The sequence below is a fragment of the Carex rostrata genome, chromosome 3 (assembly GCF_964058835.1).
Source record: "Carex rostrata chromosome 3, lpCarRost1.2, whole genome shotgun sequence".
In the NCBI taxonomy this organism is placed as follows: domain Eukaryota; kingdom Viridiplantae; phylum Streptophyta; class Magnoliopsida; order Poales; family Cyperaceae; genus Carex; species Carex rostrata.
In genome coordinates this window covers 3,205,154-3,225,242 of record NC_135920.1, presented here as the reverse complement: position 1 = coordinate 3,225,242, position 20,089 = coordinate 3,205,154, and the positions used below count along the sequence as shown (strand labels likewise).

Sequence of the window (20,089 nt, the reverse complement as noted above, 5' to 3'; positions counted from 1 at the left end):
TATACAGTTCATAACAGAAACTTATACACTATTATACTTCAAGAAATAAATGACAATTTTGAAATTAATTATCTATTTTTTTTTCACATGCTTTAACAACAAGAACAGTGATAAACTCATATACTAAATTGGAGGGGACCAGAAGAGGCTGCTGCTCCTATGCCAGAGATTCGGCTTTATGCCAAACCAAATAGAACTAGCTGTCACTGTTAGGCCACAGAGTTGAGTGGATCTATCCGGACTTTTAACTTTTTTTTTGAAAATTTGGTAGTGACTACCAAAGAGCCGGACTTTTAACTTAATTGTAAGTGGAGATCCTTCATTTGAACATTTGTTCGTATTTCACAATTCCATCGGCAACCAGTAATAACCACCAGTCAACCGCTAATAACAAACAAAAATAAATCAAAACATTTTTTTTCTATTGAAAGTCCGTAGACGATTGTATTGATTCAAAAAAATTATAAGTTAGCTGTTACATGATATTAGATAACAAATATCTTTGAGAGCATTCAACTGTAAATAAATAAACACACAAAAGTATGTGTATCTCATGGACACAAATCTAATCACTTGATTGTAATTACATTGTTTTCATTGTGCACATATTTGTCTTATTCCTGCTGGCATACTACATGTTTGAAAACTGAATCAACTGAACCAGGACAATTACCGCTCAGAAAAGTGTGCAACTAAAAAGACACTTAATCAAATCGGACTAGAAATTGAATCAACTGGATCAAAACAGCTCATGGTGCTATAGTAAAATTGTGTAGCTGCTTGGACAGATAAGACCTTTTCTTGAAAAAATGCATAGTTGCTTAAAAAAATAAAAAATCTAGATTTCAAGAGATTATATCTTCTACAAAGACATTTACCGAGGAGGCTGAGGCCCTTTTGAAGGAAGCTATTCAGAAAGAAATGAGAATGAGAATGTTTGTGGGAAATAAAAAACTGAATGAGGCCGTTGTCCTAAAATCAGTATGTGTGTACTCGGATAGGGTAAGAATAAATTATGGGTTCAAATTGTATAAGTTAAATGTTACCCGGATTCTATTGCAAATAGTAGCATACTGTGGAAGTTTGTTAAGGCCCTGAAACGCAAAGTCCAAAGATGAGCCTTGGAATCTGGTTGGGTCAGGGAAAGGAGGTCAAACAGGGCCCAGTTTTCTCAAACTGTTGCAGAACTGTTTATTTTGATGCAAATTCATGTGACACAGAGGCCCTTCAGCGCCTATTTAGATTGTGCTGCAGAATCAAGATAAAATCTCATTAATTGAAGGGGAGGGGAAGAAGACAGAGATGAGCTTTCTCTGTATACAGTGATCTTACACCTCAATTTGAGAGTGAAAGATTTTGTCAAAAATCTACATAATCCTCACCTCGTCTCCCCTCCGCATAATAACTGCTCCCTTCCGTTTTTTCTTCGATTCTTCCTTTCTGGAGCAGATGAAGTCACATCTGACCGAACGGGCCCCTTTGCACAGTGATTTATTCTTCCCCTCCCTCCGAGTACCCTCTTCTGGAGGGGGCACAGCCGCACACATCAATAGCACATTTTAACCCCATTCAAATCTACAGTTGCATGACGGATTGTTACAGAGTCAGCAAGCAGAACTTTTTATTTATAAAAAAATATTTTTAAAATAATGTAGACTATTAGATGAATTTGCATCCACATTTCTCTTCCACAGTAGGAACAAACTTTTTTGTTTCTGCTTTAAGATTCTTTAAAGAGACCTATAGATCACACAATATCATACCACATAAAATTCATTTCTGAAAAAAACTGAAGTGTTTTCTTTGATTATTTTAAAACCCTTTTAAGTGCGGCCCCTCTTCTCTTTTTTTCCTCCTAAGCTCAAACAAAAAAAAATGATGAATTTTGGTATGACCAATGGTCCTGTAGAATTGAAATTTTTTTCAGGTTCATTTAAGATTTCTTACATGAATTGAAAAATTATATTTTTATGTTCCTAATCATCGAAATATAGATGCAATCCATCCAATACGGTACGTTCATAACAATTTCTATAAATAAAAATTTTTGTCAAACAAGTAGGTACATGTACCAACCCTGATGGAGCTGGCCAGTTCAAGTATTGATCAGCAGGGGCGGACAGTATTTTTGAAATGAGAGAACGTGGATTCAAATTCGCTCCAAAGGAGAACCCTCCTATTCTTATATTTCTCTCTCATTTTAGAGAGAGAAAGAGAGAAGAATAGAAGGTGTTCCTTTTCTCAATGAGAAAGAAAACGAGCAGATTTGTATTGAGAGAACAGACCATCCATGTAAGAACAAAATCTGATAGGGCTCAAGGACCATTTGAGGCACAGGGAAAGGCATGCAAATGACAGTCCAAGAAACTCAGCTGATACCTCACAGTGCTCATTGCCATTGGACTATTTAGAATGAATGCTTTATTTGGTCCCAAAAGTAGAAGGGGACCTGGATGAATTGCCTAACTGATAAGCTTAACCAACCTTAGTATTTGGTACACAACAGCAACTGCTACAAGAGTAAGGAGAATACAAATCAAACATGTCCTTAGAACCACCAAGAAGAACCAAATTATGAGATACGGTACCGATGTTGATGTAAACTGGAAAAACACCTGTGAGTTGTGAATATGAAATAGGAATGTTTAATACAAAAATTAAAAAAAAAAGGTTGATATGAGTGAAAAACTTTAAGCCAATTACTCGGTTTTGTTCTCCATCTCTCGATTCATAAAAATGACAGATTAGCACATGCCTTGTGATGGAAAATAAAAAAATATAAATAAAAAGAAAAAGAAAACTACAAATGATGACATTAGGCTACAACCAGATAAAACAAAATAAACTGTTATAGGAAATCATAAATATATACTAAAAAATCCCTAACGTTCAAGCCAAAAAGTATTCTTAAACAACACAAGCATCTGTTTTACCAAAATTGATTAAAAGAAAACCAAATCTCTAATATTTAAGCCCTACGGCGCCTGGGGCGTTGGGCCCCACCATCAGCCTTATCCTCCTCCTCGTTCTCATCGTCCTCTTTCTCACCACTGCTTCCAGCTGCGTCCTTTTCCTCGCTTGTTTTGGTAGCTTCAGAGCTCTTTGTCTCAGTTGTGGCAGCAGGTGGGTTAACTGGGGTCTAAAATTAATTCAAGTAGACAGGTTCAATTCTAAAATTCTTGATTCTAGAAAGCCATAAAGTATGCTTTAAAACCATCAAGTTTCTTTTTCATCATCAGTAATCTAGCATTTTTTAACTCTTTCAGTTGATGTTTCTTATGACAATAATAAGTGGGTTTGAACAAGTATTGTTTTACCAATACAAACAACCGAATTTATGAAAGGCCATTAAAAATTAAAATAAATCACATACCACAGGCTTTTTGCCTCCGAAAAGAAGTCTGAATAGTATGGTGAAAAGCACAACAACTACTGAAGCAAGAACGCCAATAGTCACGTTTGGTTGAGTCTCTGCCTTCTCAATAAGATCCTAAATATATGAAACACAATAAAACAAATACATTATTAAACCCAAGAAAGCAACAGGCATAGACAGATTAAATCAATAACCCCCTCTTTTGTATTTCATATATAGAGTAACTAAATATTATGTGATGGAAATTTTAAGTATGGAATAACATACTTAGAATTACAGTACCAAACCACCGAAAATTATACTAACAATGAAAATAATACTTACAAGAATCTTAATTTTGTATGCCTCCAGGAAGGGGATATCCGCAATCTTATAGAGCAAATCGAACACCATTTTCTGAAATTACCAAAAAATTAAGTCTGTTACTTTCAATTGTTTTTTCATAAAAAGAATCATATAATATATATATCTATGGTCTCAACTCTCAACTGCCACAGAAATGGAAATAAGTCAATTCATATTAAAATAAAAAGGGCATAAGAAAGAAAATGAATTCACCTGGACTCCAGCAAGAGCACCAGAACCCAGAGCAGGTTCATCGACCTTCTCCTTCTCCTTCTCGACATCATACTTGGGTTTCCATGTAGTCTCACGGTATGAAGCTGCCACCACCTCATCATCAGCAATCAAAATATTATCAAACAAGATGCCATCTTGCATGGTCCAGATCTCAATACCAATAGCCTCAATTGGCTCAAAATTGGGCTTCTCAAGCTCAAAGTACTCAGGATTAGGGATATCCCTTGGCTTCCAGATACCCTTGTAAGCTGGGTTATCAATCATAGGTGCATGCCACTTGCCCTTATAAGCTGGGTTTCTCTTCATGGGCCTCTTCCACTCACCACAACCCGGTGCTTCCTCACATTTCGGGTTGTCAACCTTTGGTGCCTCCCATTCACCATCCTCTTCATCGTCCCAGTCTTCGGGCTTGGATGCCTCAGGGTCGTCGATTTCTTCGGGCTCATCATCCAACCACCCCTCTGGTTTAACTGCATCTACATCTTCTATCTCCATTGGGGCATCCTCATCCCAGTCGTCAGGCTTGGTCGCTTCTGGATCAGGTATCTTAGCCCGCTCATCCCAATCCTCAGGTTTCTTGTCCTCTGGGTCAGGAATGGTTTTTGGTGGGATAAGAGCTGGTTCAAAATCCTCACTTGACAGGAAGTTTGCCTTCTTCTTCTCCTCACCGTCAATCAAGATGTGCAGGTGATTATCAGGGGTGATAACCGCAGTGTAGACGTGGGTGAGTTTGTCTTGTGGTACAGAAGGGGGGAACTTGAGATGGTGTTCAACGAAATCACCAGTTTTCGGGTTCTGGTGCTTCAAAATGAAATGAACCTTATTGGTGGAACCACACTTGTCAGGTCCAAACATAATGGTGTAAGGTGACTCATTGTCAAACTCCTTGGCGATCCAGCCAGCCTCTTGTGGCCTAAGATACTTGATGTAGGCACCACCACACTCAAGCCCATTTTGGAGGCGAACCTCGTATTGGAGCACAATTGTGCCGTCTTTCAGGGATACAGGTTTGTCGAGTACCTTGACAATGGCATACTTTCTCGCCTTCTCGCTGATGAGGAGGCCGTGGTCTTCGTGCCCATCACTTTTCTCATGTTTCCATACACCTGGTAACAGGATACATAAAACGTAAGTAATTTGCACCTCTGGAGTCTAGTAGAATGTTATTAAATCAAAACACCCAAAGGGGCAAGCAATAAAATACAAAATTATGGAGAAATGAAGATCTTTAACAAGTTCACTAAAGCTCTTATAAAAAAAAAAAAGCAATTCATGATAATGCATTCTGGTCTTCAGTATTTTTAATAAAGGAAGATGCACTTCATCAATTCTATTGTTTCAGTACCAAATTTGGAGATAAGTCTGGTCTGTGCATGTATCATTGTATGCCATAAGGGCCACTCTTTTTCACTTCCAATAAACAAATATAGTTCAATATTTCATTTTACAATTGTGCTGGAAACATTTTAGCTATAGAAGGATCTAAAATAAACCAAAACATAGATCTTCATATCGATCAATCTATTGATCTTTACACTTCACGAGAAATATGCAGAAATGAGCACAGCATTTTCAAATCTTCATGCCAATCAAGTAAAACACAACTGTTTCTTATCTACAAAAAGTTAAACCTCCAAATTAACCAAAACCTATTTCTGTGAAGTAACACAGATCCTAGGATAAGAGACAACAGATCGGATCTACAAAAGGAAAACACTATGCAATCCAGCAAATGAGATAAATATAATGGTACCGTTGTAATCTCCCTTCTGAGAGATAATCCAACTCCCCTCGAAGTTCTCTTCAAACGACTCATAAAACAACTGTTTCAAAAAAAAAGACAATTCGATTGATCAATACCTCGATGCAAAATTCACAAAAAGGAGATAGATAAAGTGACTAAAAGTGAGCAAAGAATGGTGATCTTACTGGATCTGAAGCGCAGATCTGAATCACGAGAGCGCAAATCACCGCGAGCACAAGTTGAGGTCTCATCTTGGAACCTCCCACCATAAACCCTAGATGTACTACTACTCGAAATGGAGGCACTAAATTTCTGAAATCTTCTGTGCAATTAGATTTTGGAAGACTGGATCTATATCAGCCAACGGGCAGTACGTAAAGAGGGAGGATATCAACGGACAGGATTAACAGATCAGGATCATTGGTCGTTGAGTCTCTCCTTCTCCGTCTCTTTCTCTCTGCTTTGGTTTGGATTTAATGAGCGGGGCAATAAAAAGGAACCTAATGACTTGTTCTGGCCAATCAGATGGCCGAGCACGTTGAGCTAACCAATTATCGACTGCCACATCAGATGATTTGCGTGAGTAGCAATTTTTGTGGTTGCGGAGTGGGATTCGGGTCATTTGGTGCCAAGCTAGACCCGTTGTCTAAACTTAGAATAAGGTCTTTGTTAGGTTGACTTCTATTTAATTTTTTTTTTTCAATTTGCATAAATACAAGTCGAAATTAAATAAAACAAAGTTTATTTCCACTTATTCAATTACATTGAATTGTATAAACGATTCAATACACAATTAATTATATTTTTTTTTTTGATAAATCACTGATTTCTTATAAAAAAAAAAACTATAATGTCATAGGAATCGGTAACACAATTAATTATATAATTACTAATTTACTTAAGTTATATGTACTATTTATGATCCTATAATACTAACACTATATGTTAATACTGCAGTTTGTTTAATTTGTTTCGTCTGTTTAATTTTTGAATATCACAACTGAATCGTAAATAAAATGAAAATATTATTCTAAACCAAATCAAACTATATTTATGAACTGTTTCAATTAAACTATATTTAATTGGGTGACAATAAATTCAGCCAAACCATTCAAATGAAAATAATAATAATAATAATATCAAATAATATCAAATAATAATATAAAATACAATATCTAGTTAGCATAGCAATTATAATAAATAAAAAAAGTAATTAATTAGCACTGTATCAATAAAAAGAAGAAATAAAAATTTAAGAATTTCCTTTATTAAAACCCAAAAGTTTTTATTAACACGATTTCTCCTTTGAATTGTAGATATTGGTAGGAGAAGAACCCAATTCGATATTGAAACAAGCAAACCAAGTCCATAATAATAATAATAATATAATAATAAATCGCAAAGTGTTGCAGATTCCAGAAGCTTCGGCCTACATGTGGGCCATGTGGCTACGTGTTAAACGTTTCCCTTCTACATACTATGGGCCTTTGTATAATGTTACTTTGTGGCCCAATGGGTCTTCTTTAGGCAAGCCCATATATCTTATCTTATTATAATTCAAAATTAGGCTAAATTGTTTTCCAAGACTGGGCTTCTGTACAGCTCAAAGTAAATTTTAGGGTATTCTATGAAATTTGGTGTTATTTTGGACTTGAACCGAAATCTTTATTTATACCATCTTAAAAAAAAAAAGTTAAATAAAATAATTACGATTTCTGAAAAAAATTATTTTCATCATGCTTGCAGTTTCAAACTAAGTGTCCATATTTTCAAATTAAATTGCGAAGATATTCCTTTTTATTATATGGAGACACCGTTTTTTTTAATCAAATGAAATTTTGATTTGGCAGGCGGTGCCGCGTAAGGCATAAAGTCAGGCGAAAAAAAAATCGCTATGACAATCAGCCCCCCCTCCCCCCTCCAATCTCTCCTCCACTTCCTCTATATCTTCTTTCTATCTATTTGAGTCAGTGCTGCTTTTGTCTAGTGGATCTAGTTACTGTTTTCGGTGCTTCCAACTCTACTCATTCCTCCATTGTCATTCAAACCGGTGTTTCCATCTAGCGAATTTGGCAACCATTATTTGGTTCTTCCGCTTGTGGATATGGTCATCGCTCTTCGCATTGTCCTTTTGGGAGTTTTTATTCTCCAATACTAGCGGTTCGCTTTTTCTTACCTTCTTTTGAGCTCTTATTCCCCTATTTGACAATGAAAGAGTGGGTGGAAACGAGTTGTACATATAGTTATTATATATATATATATATAGAGAGAGAGAGAGAGAGATAGATGGGCTATGGTGCATTGCAATGCATAGGTCATGGTGTGCATTGGACCATAAATCACCGATTCAAAGTCCAAATGACCGATCCAAACCGTTCATCTTGTTCTCCATATAATATGGAGAACAAGATGAACGGTTTGGATCGGTCATTTGGACTTTGAATCGGTGATTTATGGTCCAATGCACACCATGACCTATGCATTGCAATGAACCATAGCCCATCTATATATATATATATATATATATATATATATATATATATTATAATAAATGTTTAGTTCGAAAATAAATGTATGTTTTTGCGATGATGATGTTATGTGTTGTTTTGTGCTGCTTTTCGTCTCTTCTTCTTCTTATTCTATTTCGAGGTGACTGTCATAGACTGGTTGATTTAGTTCTCAGTCTGGTGTGATTCAGTGCCTGCTCAGCTGATGGGTGACTATTTTGGTCTGGTCGATTCAGTTTCCAGTCTAGTTTGGATTCAGTGCCTTCTCGGCTGTGATCTGCGTATAGAGGACACTATCGCTAGGCTCCTATCACTCTAATCAAGCAATAATGATCAATTTGCATCCACATAATGCACATATCCCTGTACGTTTTTTGTTTTATTTTGTTGTGTGTTTTTTACCGACACTAGTTATCTAATTTTATATAACAGCTACTTTGTAACTTTTTCTATCAATGAAACTGCTTTTCAGAAAAAAAAAACAAACAAAAACAAAATAATTTGGCGTTTTGTACGTCGTTTCATGGGCTGACCAAAAAAGTAGGTTGACCAAAAAAATTTAGTAGATAAAAATATTTGCACACATCTAGAGGACACCCAATTAAATCGAAAAAAATATTTGCATGAATTTTTAACGGATCTAATTGATTGGCACATACACCTAATGAATTTTCAAATTACGAACATCTAATTTATTAACAAATCATGACACCCAATAATTCACAGTGTAATTGACAATTTAAACTGTCCTACGGATTTTGGTGAAATTTGGATAGGAACTTTGTGATGAATTGAATAAATAAAAAACCTCGCATGCATCTTTGATAGTTTGACATGCTTTTCAGCTGCAGTTTTCTTTTTCCTAAATTTTGATCTAATCTACCCTCTAAAGTAATTAATTAAAAAAATCAAGCTTTTTAGCGCTCCAAATAGACCAAATTTGCAAATCCACACTTATTCTTCTTCAAAATTTTGCGATCAAAATTTCCATCTTGTGATTAATGGATCGCTTATTACTTGGACGATAATAACATAAAATTACTTTTTTTGTTTCATAATTTGGACAATTACTTGAAAAAAAAAAAGCCCAAATAATGAACGTACAACATCGACATCCCTGATATTATTAGAGTTTCTAATCTGATTTGACAGTTTTTAATTTAGTTTTAGAAATGTGAAAGAGTTTCTTATTTAGAAACTATGCAATAAAGTTTTTTTTATTAAGAAATAGTTGGCTAAAATTATTTTTCCTTTTTTAATTTATTGCTGACGTGACTGAATAGAAACTCTAAAATTAATTTCAGAGATACGAGAGTTTAGAAATTTAGAGATCTTAATTTCTAAAAAATAGCTAACAATTATTTAGAAACTCATTTGAGTTGGTCGAATATAGATGCTCTAATAATCACAAAATTGGCTTCTTCAAAAAAAAATATGAAGAGGGGTGACTATGAATTATAAGTTTATAATATAAAAAGAAGGTTTAGCTTTTAAATCTTAAACGCGCATCTTGCGCAAAATTATTTATTCTGAATATTTTTTTTCTTGTTTAATTTGAACGGGTGACTCATGTGTATTATTATTTTTTGTCGTTTAGAAGAGATTTGTTTTTGATATATCATATATCTGATATGAAATTTAATTCTTAAAAAAATTTAACTTTTTTATGTTCTTCGATATGAATTACTGTGGGACTAATATTAATGTTTATCAGTATATAAGTTTTAACCATCTAAAAAATATATATATTTGTCTCCTTTAGTAATTTTATGTTATTAATTTTCAGCAGGAAGCTCGAAAAATAATTCTATATTTAGCAAAATATTGTTTGAAAGTTGCATAAAAGAAAAAAAAAGAAACAGAAAAAATAGAAGAGAATAGAATGAAATAGAAAAGAAGATTAATGAGAGATTCTGTCAATACAATTCGGTGGTTGGATAAAATATTTAATCTCTTTGTGTTTGGATAATTAATGAGAGAAAATAAATTTAATTTTTTTCCGTCTTATTTATTATTTGGTTGATTAAAATTCAGAAAGTTAATGAGAAATTCGGTGGTTGTTATAGGTTTGTGATAAAAAAACTTATATGAGAATTATATTGGTAAGAGAGTCGAACATTTGTGTTATTTTTTCTAAAAATATTTGTAATAATTTTTTTTTACCCATTACACTTCAAATTAGAAGGAAAACAAATTCTATTAATTACAATAATATAAGGTTAAACATTTCACCTCTTGCACCTTCATCTCTGACATAATTTTATCCACCAAACACAATTCAAAGAAAAATTTTCTTGTCTTTCTATTCCCCTCTAATAGTCACAGTAATGTCCAGCTGTTAAGAGCTGTTATAGGATATCATGTAACTACCTTCTGTTAAGGTTGTTAACTAATTACAGTTAGGATTAGTGATTCTAGATGGATCTGTATGATGCCTATATAAAGACCCAATGTTATCTGTGTTTGAGACTAATGAAATCAAGAGATTCTGTCAATACAATTCTTGCTTTATTCTCTTCTATCACCCTCCCTCTACTTTCCATCCAAACAAGTGTTACATGCACCAAGTATAAATTGTGGTAAACCTACGCAACCACAAAACACTGCTAAAATGTAGCGTGTGATAAAAGTGAAGCAACGCAATTTAATGTAAGGGGTATTTCTTACGAAAAAAGGAAACTGAATAAAAAGGTAACAGAACAAAAGATCCAGCAAGAGGCCCATGTCTGAGGCCTGTATTCACGCATACATAAGCTTCATGTGAATTTTACTTTATTCAAAACATGTAAACTTTTAACTTTGCTTCATGTGAATTTCACGTATACCCCTCAAGAACATTAAAATTACGTATTCCCTCTCTAAATTTTGAAATTACATATTCCCCCTCTAAATTTTAAAATCTCACATATTTACCCATTTTATTATCTTTTATATTAAAACACATTATAAATTTATAAAATACATATTTTACCATTTTATTAAAAAGCATAAAACGCCCATCTAACTCCAATTTGAATCTGAAGGTTCCTCTACCGTTCAAATTGCTTTAAAATTCATACGCGCTAGATCAGCACGAATCTTGAAGCGAACAAACAAGAATATTGAAGTAGTGTGCAGATCTTAATGCGATGCGCGTAGATCAAAATTGCTTTGAGATCTGTGCAAGCTAGTAGCACGAATCTTGAAGGGAGCACGCAATAATCTTATTGCGATGCATGCGGATCAGACACTAGAGGAATCCTTCATACTCAAATTTGAGTTCGTTGAGCGTTTTATACTTTTAATAAAGGGTAAAATAGATATTTTATAAATTTAGAATGAGTTTTAATATAAAAGACAATAAAATGGATAAATATGCAAATTTTTGAAGTTTAGAGGGGGAAATACGTAATTTTAAAATTTAGAGGGGAACATACGTAATTTTGAAGTTTTTGAGGGGTATACGTGAAATTCCCCGTTATATTTAAACTGTGAGTCTATAATCACAGCATCTTTTCAAACTTTGGCTTCTGACAAGCTAGTTAGGTTCAGGATGGATTCTTTCTGGAGGGTTAAATTAAATAAAATTACTTCAATTAATACGCTATATTTTATTGAATGGTTTATGTTTATTTGATCAAATATCTAGATTAAGTTATTAAGATTTTTAAAATTAAATGATAAGTATATAAAAATAATTTTTCCATCTACAGTTATTTGTGGATATTTTCTTACTAAATTTTAAGAACTAGTCTTCAAAGCACAAGAATATTTTCTACTTATTCTTGTTTGATCGGACGGTCAGCATGAATTGATAAATTTTCTCTCATATTATTGTGTATTTTAAGCATTACTCTAAATTAAAATGTGCATTTAAATTGAAAACCTGTAAAATTATTTTACTAAAAGCTAAAAATGAAGAACTTATTACATTTTTAAAGATAACAATGGAATTTTATAAGAGATGTCTAGCCGAATCTTGTATACATGAAGTCTTACTTTAGCTACTAGATCGAGTATTGATTTTTTAACGAAAATTTTAATTAGAAATAAGATACATATGACTAGGGGTGAAAACGGTATGGATAATATCCGATCTGTATTCAAAAAATTAAATGTGGATATCAGATATCTGAATATCCGTGTAGGTAAGAATACTGATATGGTTTTACATTTCAATTATCCGTATCCGAATAATAGATATATGAGGAGGGATCCAATTACATTCTTTTTTTGGTAACACCGAATTACACTTTCTATTTTTAAAGTTTTCAAATTTCAAATAGTCGATCCAAACTGTTCAACATAATGGATATGTTAAAATGTGCTTGCAGATCAAATTTTACATTTTTTTGGAATTTTTTTTACTATTTATTAAGTATTTAACAAAATCGCTATATTCAGACCGTTGAATTTTGTACCCATCTTAATAAATAGTAAAAAAATTCAGAAAAATATAAAATTTGATCTGCAAGCACATTTTAACATATCCATCAAGTTGAACGGTTTGAATCGACTGTTTGGACTTTGTAAACATAGGGTGTAATCCGGTGTCACCAAAAAAGGGTGTAATTGGATCCCTCCTCTAGATATATATATATACCATAAATTTTAATATATATTATGAAAAAATTATGTTATTCACCATTATAATTAGATAAATATTACGAACTTTAATATTTTTTAATATTATTTTAATAAATATCCGATCTAATTCAAACAATTATTTGTATCTGTTTAATATCCGTTTCGTATCTGTATCCGAAAAAAAAAAAGATATATATGAATATGATTTTATCACTATCCGCTCTATTTTCACCCCTTGATACATGACGCTTAAGTTTTCTTGCACAATAAAAAAGTAAAATCTCTTTTATTTATTTTTCCTTAAAAGGCCGGGTTATAAATATCTGCACAAATTGGACTGATTAGTGGTATAACATAATTGGTTAGATAACATTGATCTGGGATTGGTCATGTAATATAAATTGGATATATTACGCAATTCCAAACTGGTCGTTTTCAACATACTAAAAAGTAATTCAGTTCAGTTTCTAGTAACGATCCAATTAACGTAATTAAACCGTATGTCATTATATATAACACGTTGCTTGTGCTGTTTATAAATCCAGGTGTGTGGACAGTTGTCTATGGATAATTTGGGATTGTATTGGGTCATTTCAGGGAAATTAATCTCATTTGAGCTTGACAAACCACGTTCAAACTTAATCATGCATCCTTCAAATTAATTAATATTATTTTCTTTCATAAGTTCCAATTAACCTTGGTTTGTTGTAAATATTTTTTTTGAAATAAACTAAAATCTATATATTTTTGAGATTTGACTACGGTGAGTTGCGAAGTAAAACACGTTTTTACTTCACGCAATATTTTTATTTTCAAAGTTTAAATAGCCGATCCAAACCGTTAGATGTTTAATCTATAATAAAATATGCTTGGAAACTAAATTTTACATTTTTTGGAATTTCTTTACTATTTATTAAGCCACTTTGAAAATCTGAAAATATGAGTGAACAGTAAAAATCAGTAAAAATTTCTGGACCGCTGGATCGGCGATTTTCAAAGTGGCTTAATAAATAGTAAATTTAAAAAAAATATATAAAATTTGGTCTCCAAGCACATTTCAATATGGAGATCATGTTGAGCGGTTCAGATCGACGTTTTGAACTTCAAAATCGCAAAATATAAGCGTGAAGTAAAATAGTCGCTTTACTTCGCAATTCACCGTAGCCCCGAGATTTTTAAAAATACCCATACCGCGGAAAAAATCCGTGCCCCGAAATTTTTTTTTTAGAGTTTGGAGAAGTAAAATATTCATGATTTGGTTGTTTTTTTATAAACTCATTTTTTTATAATATATGTATAATATATGTATAATATATGTATATCAAATTTGGCATCTGCTGGTAAATTAGCAAGTTTGGACTGATACAAGGATCAAACTGAAAAAGTGATTACACCAGCATGTAGAGCATTAAAAAATACACAGAATTGACACAAATTTTAATTTATTTGAAGAAACATATACATATATTATACATATATTATATTATATATACATATAGAGGTAGGCTAATATACAATCGATTGTTCTTGAGGTCCCGTACAACCAAGTCATTTTCTAATTTTTAAAGTCCAAATGATCGATCCAAACCGTTCATCTTGTTCTCCATATTAATATGTGCTTGGAGACTAAATTTTACATTTTTCTGAATGTTTTTACTATTTATTAAGCCACTTTGAAAACCGCTGATCCAACGGTGGCTTAACAAAACAGTAAAACCAGAAGCTACCGTTGGATCAGTGATTTTCAAAGTGGCTTAATAAATAGTAAAAAAATTCAGAAAAATATAAAATTTGGTCTCCAAGCACATATTAATATGGAGAACAAGATGAACGGTTTGGATCGATCATTTGGACTTTAAAAAACATAAAATGACTTAGTTGTACGGGACCTCAAGAACAATCAATTGTATATTAGCCTACCTCTATACATATATATATATATACATATAGAGATAGGCTAATGTGCTTTCGGTAGCATATGGGCCGAAATACACACGATCCAAATTTGAAATTTCAAAATTCAAAAAGTCGATCTGAACTGTTCATCTTGTTCTCCATATTAATATGTGCTTGGAGACCAAATTTTACATTTTTCTGAATTTTTTTACTATTTATTAAGCCACTTTGAAAATTGCTGATCCAACGGTGGCTTAACAAAACAGTAAAACCGTTGGATTAGCGATTTTCAAAGTGGCTTAATAAATAGTAAAAAAATTCAGAAAAATGTAAAATTTGATCTCCAAGCACATATTAATATGGAGAACGAGATGAACGGTTCAGATCGACTTTTTGAATTTTGAAATTTCAAATTTGGACCGTTTGTATTTCGGCCCATATGCTACCAAAAGCACATTAGCCTATCTCTATATATATACACACACACACATATACATATACATATATTATACATATATTATAAAAAAAACAACCAAACCATGGATATTTTCTTTCTCCAAACTCTAAAAAAAAAAAAAAAAATTCGGAGCGTGGATTTTTTTCGCAGTCTAGGTATTTTTAAAATTCTAGCTGAAACCTGATTATTTTTAATAAAATAAATTTTTTTTTTGGGTATTTTTAAAAATCTCGGCCGTAGCCCATCTCTATATTTTTTGCTTTTTTTGGGAGCGGTGTTTTGTAATATATATCTTGTGAATGCTTAATTGTCTTAGTTTTTCTTTATTTGATGTTGTTTTGATGAACATGTTGTATATATATCAAGGTTCTAAATAACAATAATCGCGTCATAGCGAAAAGACTAAAAAAAAGCTATAGAGAAAGCTATCCTATATAGCGCTTTTTGTTTCAAAAATTATATTTTATATTTTGACTAATTATCAATATTATCTAAAGTTTTATAAAGCAGTAAGTAATACAAAATTGATTAAGGAATTAGAATATTCATATTAAACCAGTACAAAGTCCAAATTGCTATTCAAAATATTTCTAATAATATCATAAATTATCTCTCTTTTTTCCATTCAAAATAACCTAAACATCATGACATAAACTATATATTTTTTCTATTAAAAAAACCTTAAGCATCATGGAATAAACTATCTATCTTTTTTTTTATTTTAAAAGAAAAATCAATATGGACCATGAAAAAATTGATCTTCAAAATTAATTTTCAGTTTGATCTTTATATAAAAGTCTATGTAACATAGCATGCACTATAGCGCGTAGCGTGTAGCGCAGATAACACACCGCTATTACCGCTATAGCGGTCGTAGCTGAAATAGCGCACTTTTATCTCATAGCTATTACCGCTATAGCGTTCAAGGTCCGAAAACGCTATTGCGTCGCTATATCGCGCTATTTAGAACACTGATATATATATTGGTTGCATGTTTTGCTGATGAATGTTTTATGGTTAAATTAAACTGATATTGTTGTTGGTATTCTTAATTCTTGTATAAGTGGAGATATTCTTGATCAGATAGTTTACTATTAGCGGATTTAAGGGTTGATTAATTAATTTGGTGCAAGTGCGTTAGTACTATATGATTTTGTAAATACTTTCAAGCGCCCATTTTAATGAAACAGATGGGTAAGTATCACTCCGCTGTTTCAATAAAATAATAAAAAACTAGAAGCTTCAAATGAAGAAACTATTCTCCAATCATTTGCATTTCATGAAATTCTCCCATTAATTACCGATACATTTAACATTTGCAAGTACGACAAAATGACTGTTAAGCCATAATTATAAATGGATGATAAGATATAAAGATATATAACAATTAACATAAATTAAGTAAATCTAACTTATTTGTTTGATAGTTTTAGAGTACAATTATTTTTTATGTATATCTTGAAAATATTATTTAAATTATAACAAGTAGAACTATAATGTTTTCAAGCTCACCAAGCTCCTTGATAAGTTTAACTTTAAAACATATCGAATTGGCTTCTAACGACATATTCAAACCATTAAAACCAATCTACTATATATGCGAGTGATGTGAACTCTATAGTTTTTTTGTATTCTTTTAGTATAGAGTTAACTAGTCAAAAAATAACGAAAAATAAAAGCATTAAAAATAACTTATAAATATTTTTTTTACCGCTTGAATTTATACTAAATTAATTTATAAATTTATAAATTTTGCATGTAAATGCATAATTTATTTTTGAATTTAAGATATGAAAATTGTTGTACTATGAAAAGTAGACACAGGTCATGTGAATTAATTTTTATTGTATATTTAGTTGTCTAAAATGGAAAGAAAAGAGACAGTGCAGTTGTTAAGCACCATCTTTGGTCATGGCGCTACTCAACCAAAGATGAGAGCTTTCTTCCCTTGATTCATGCAACTGCTGTTTTCACTTCACATCTGACTCAATCTTCCTGACGGTGGGGGGTTGGACCCACCTATTACGAAACGCAATATCAGTTACCTACCAAGTCCATTTATATATTTTCTAGAAAACAATTACCTATATAATTGTGTTATCCAGCGTACATATACATATATAATATATAGGAGTTAATTACGGTGCTACGCGTAGCATAAAGGGCCTCCGTACAATGACTCAATATTTGAGCTTTCAAAATTCTAACAGTCGATCTGAACCGTTCAACATGATCTCCATATGAATATGTACTTGCAAATCAAATTTTATATTTTTTAGAATTTTTTTACTATTTTTTTAGATAGGTAGAAAATCACTTCATCTGAATGGTACAGAATTTTCATATATACTTATGTGACGATGTCCGTAACAACTGTCATAAATAAAATCACTTGATCTAAAAAATTATGTACTATTCACATATTTGATTTTCTACCTAACTAAAAAAATAGTAAAAAATTTCCAAAAAATGTAAAATTTGGTCTCCAAACACATATTAATATGGAGAACAAGATGAACGGTTCAGATCGACCGTTAGGATTTTGAAAACTCGAATATTGAGACGTAGCACCGTAACCCTCTATGCAACCCATAGCACCGTAGCCATACTCTTATATAAATTAGTAAATATCGGTTGTAAATCTATTCTTATGTTATACTTATTTGGTTCAACACAAAATCATTTCATAAATTTTAATGGTTTAGATTAAATAATTTCTCAGTGAATGAATGCATGATTAAACAGACATTAATTTACTCAAAATTAATACACCGCCACATTCAAATGATTGATGAGAAATCTATACAGTACTAATTAAGTTTATAATTTGAAAAACTTTTTACGATAGTTGTCTAAAATGACAGATATATAGACATGAATATAATTTACACTAGCTAGAATCACTAGTAAGCAAGCAAGGGCTAATGAATATTAATGATAGCAAGGTTTATTTTTTTTATTATTAGTTACTCGTTTAGTGCCTCTAAGCATATCTTATTATCTTTTGTCCCTGCTCTCCAATTCCACCACCTATAAATAAGTCAAGTCCCTTTTCTTTCTCAATTCAATGGCATGAGTATATATATATACCAAGCTCTCTCACATGGATTTACACTTCATGGAGAGGCTGTGGAATTACCTAAAGTTAACCTTCATCTATATAGCAAAAAGAAGCCTTGTAAAGAGAGGTAAACTCCTATCCAAAACCCTAATTAACCTCATCTTGCACCTCCAAAATCACCGTTTCAAGCCCGAAAAGCACCTTTACCCAATCCCGCTTACCCTAAGAGACTACGAGTTCTCTTGTAGCAATAGCCCCAATAATCCAATGGTGGTCAAGGTAAGATCTAGGATTAAGTCTAGTTTGTTATCATGCTTCAATAGTAGGAGCAACAATGATCATGACTATTATTTCTCAACAACTCGCGACGTCTTTGAACCAACAAAGCTCCTTGTGTCGCCTTATGTGATTACGGTCTCAGGTTACAGTTCCGATGAGGAGGAAGAAGGCAATGGCACCGGGTTAGGGTTTGAAAATGATGTGGATTATAGAGCTGAGAAGTTCATTGAAAGTTTCTACGAGCAATTAAGGGCTCAAAATCTTGGTAACAATTTGATCCTATACGGATCGAGTTGATGGATATAGATTTTGAGTAATGCACACGATCGATTATCATATAGCTTTCAGTTTGCTCGTTACGTGTGTAATTCTTTTCATAATCGGATTTGAAAAAATAATGAAAATGAGTGTGTTGAATGCTGATTGTATTATTATTACTGGTTTCTGTATTTGATTCAATTCAGTCTGTTGAGGTGTGTATATATGTATTTAAATGAGATTAAAATATGATCCAGCTTGTATATCTCTTAATAACTGGATTGACTTTTATATATACTTAACAAAGGATCAAACTTATTCAGAAGAGAACAATGTTTTGTACTGATAAAGTGCTACAGGATTTCTCTGTAACCAACTGCCATCCAGGTCTCAAATAGGAATGCTTGTATATCCAACTTTGAGGTATCTTTTACCAAACGCAATGGTACCAGCTTTTGATTCTAAGTTTAATAAAGCGCACAAATTAAGTAACGTGTATCTGTTTACTATATAGAACATTCCAATTGCCTAGGCCGCAAATTGAGGTGAAAAATAATAAGAGAAAAGGAAAAAAGGCCTTTATGGGCTGAATGGGTCACTGTACAAAAGCCTTTTTATTTTGTTACAAGCCCACAACTTTTTCCCAATACTAAAATTCTACAATAATTCAACTTGATGCTGACATGCCGCGGTTGATTATTTTTCGTGGTTCCAACTTCCAAGCATTAATCCGAGGAAGGGTTTTGGAAAAAGGTCAAAAAAAAAAAAAAAAAAAAAAAAAAAAAAAAAAATCCAGGATCTGAGGAGGGTTTCTGGAAAAAGGTAAATTAAAGCAGGGTTTCCTCACAACTCACAAGACGCAACTAAATATTGACTAAACACCATCGAAATTTATGTTCATACACATGACTTTGCAAGAGTTTGGAAAATTCCGTTACGTTGAAAAACACAAGTTCAATAAAATATCTGGGAAACGGAAATCTCTTCTTAATTAGCATTTAATGTGTAGTCTGGATTGACTAGACAAGTCCACCCTTGTAACCTGAGAGAGCTGCAATCAAACTACATCGCGTAAAAGATTCCGATTTTTTAATTAATCGAAAATAAATAAGTAAAATATTGCTAAAGAGGATCGTTTTGCTTGAAATTTAAAATCTAGTTAAAACGTGATCGTTTATCCCGTCTTCAACGGACGTGACATTTTATCCCGTCTTGCTAACAAACCTGAACTTGCGCTAAAAACACGAAAACACGCTAATTAACAAAAACACTGCTTTTAGGTAAAGAAAAAAAAATACAGGACAGTACAAGATATTCCGTCCGAGTCTAACAAAAAATAAATAAAAATAAGACACGGTACGGCCAA

The 20,089-nt window shown here is 32.4% G+C and overlaps 1 protein-coding gene across 1 annotated transcript; it reads right to left on the bottom strand.

The window, feature by feature from the left end:
• Positions 1-2,689: 2,689 nt before the first annotated feature.
• LOC144550971 (calnexin homolog) lies at positions 2,690-6,172 on the bottom strand. Its single transcript, XM_078298731.1, has 6 exons — positions 5,885-6,172; positions 5,709-5,778; positions 3,935-5,061; positions 3,701-3,772; positions 3,374-3,490; positions 2,690-3,139 (listed from the first exon to the last, which is right to left on the bottom strand). Exons 1-6 carry the CDS (start codon positions 5,966-5,968, stop codon positions 2,969-2,971), a joined length of 1,641 nt encoding a protein of 546 aa, XP_078154857.1. The 5' UTR covers positions 5,969-6,172; the 3' UTR covers positions 2,690-2,968.
• Between the last annotated feature and the right edge of the window lie 13,917 nt (positions 6,173-20,089).

Coding starts and splice junctions, on each gene's coding strand:
- LOC144550971 (XM_078298731.1), bottom strand. CDS start 5,968: ATGGTGGGAGGTTCCAAGATGAGACCTCAACTTGTGCTCGCGGTGATT. Junction 5,779..5,884: donor AGATCTGCGCTTCAGATCCA/GTAAGATCACCA, acceptor TTTTTGAAACAG/TTGTTTTATGAGTCGTTTGA. Junction 3,140..3,373: donor TCGGAGGCAAAAAGCCTGTG/GTATGTGATTTA, acceptor AATTAATTTTAG/ACCCCAGTTAACCCACCTGC.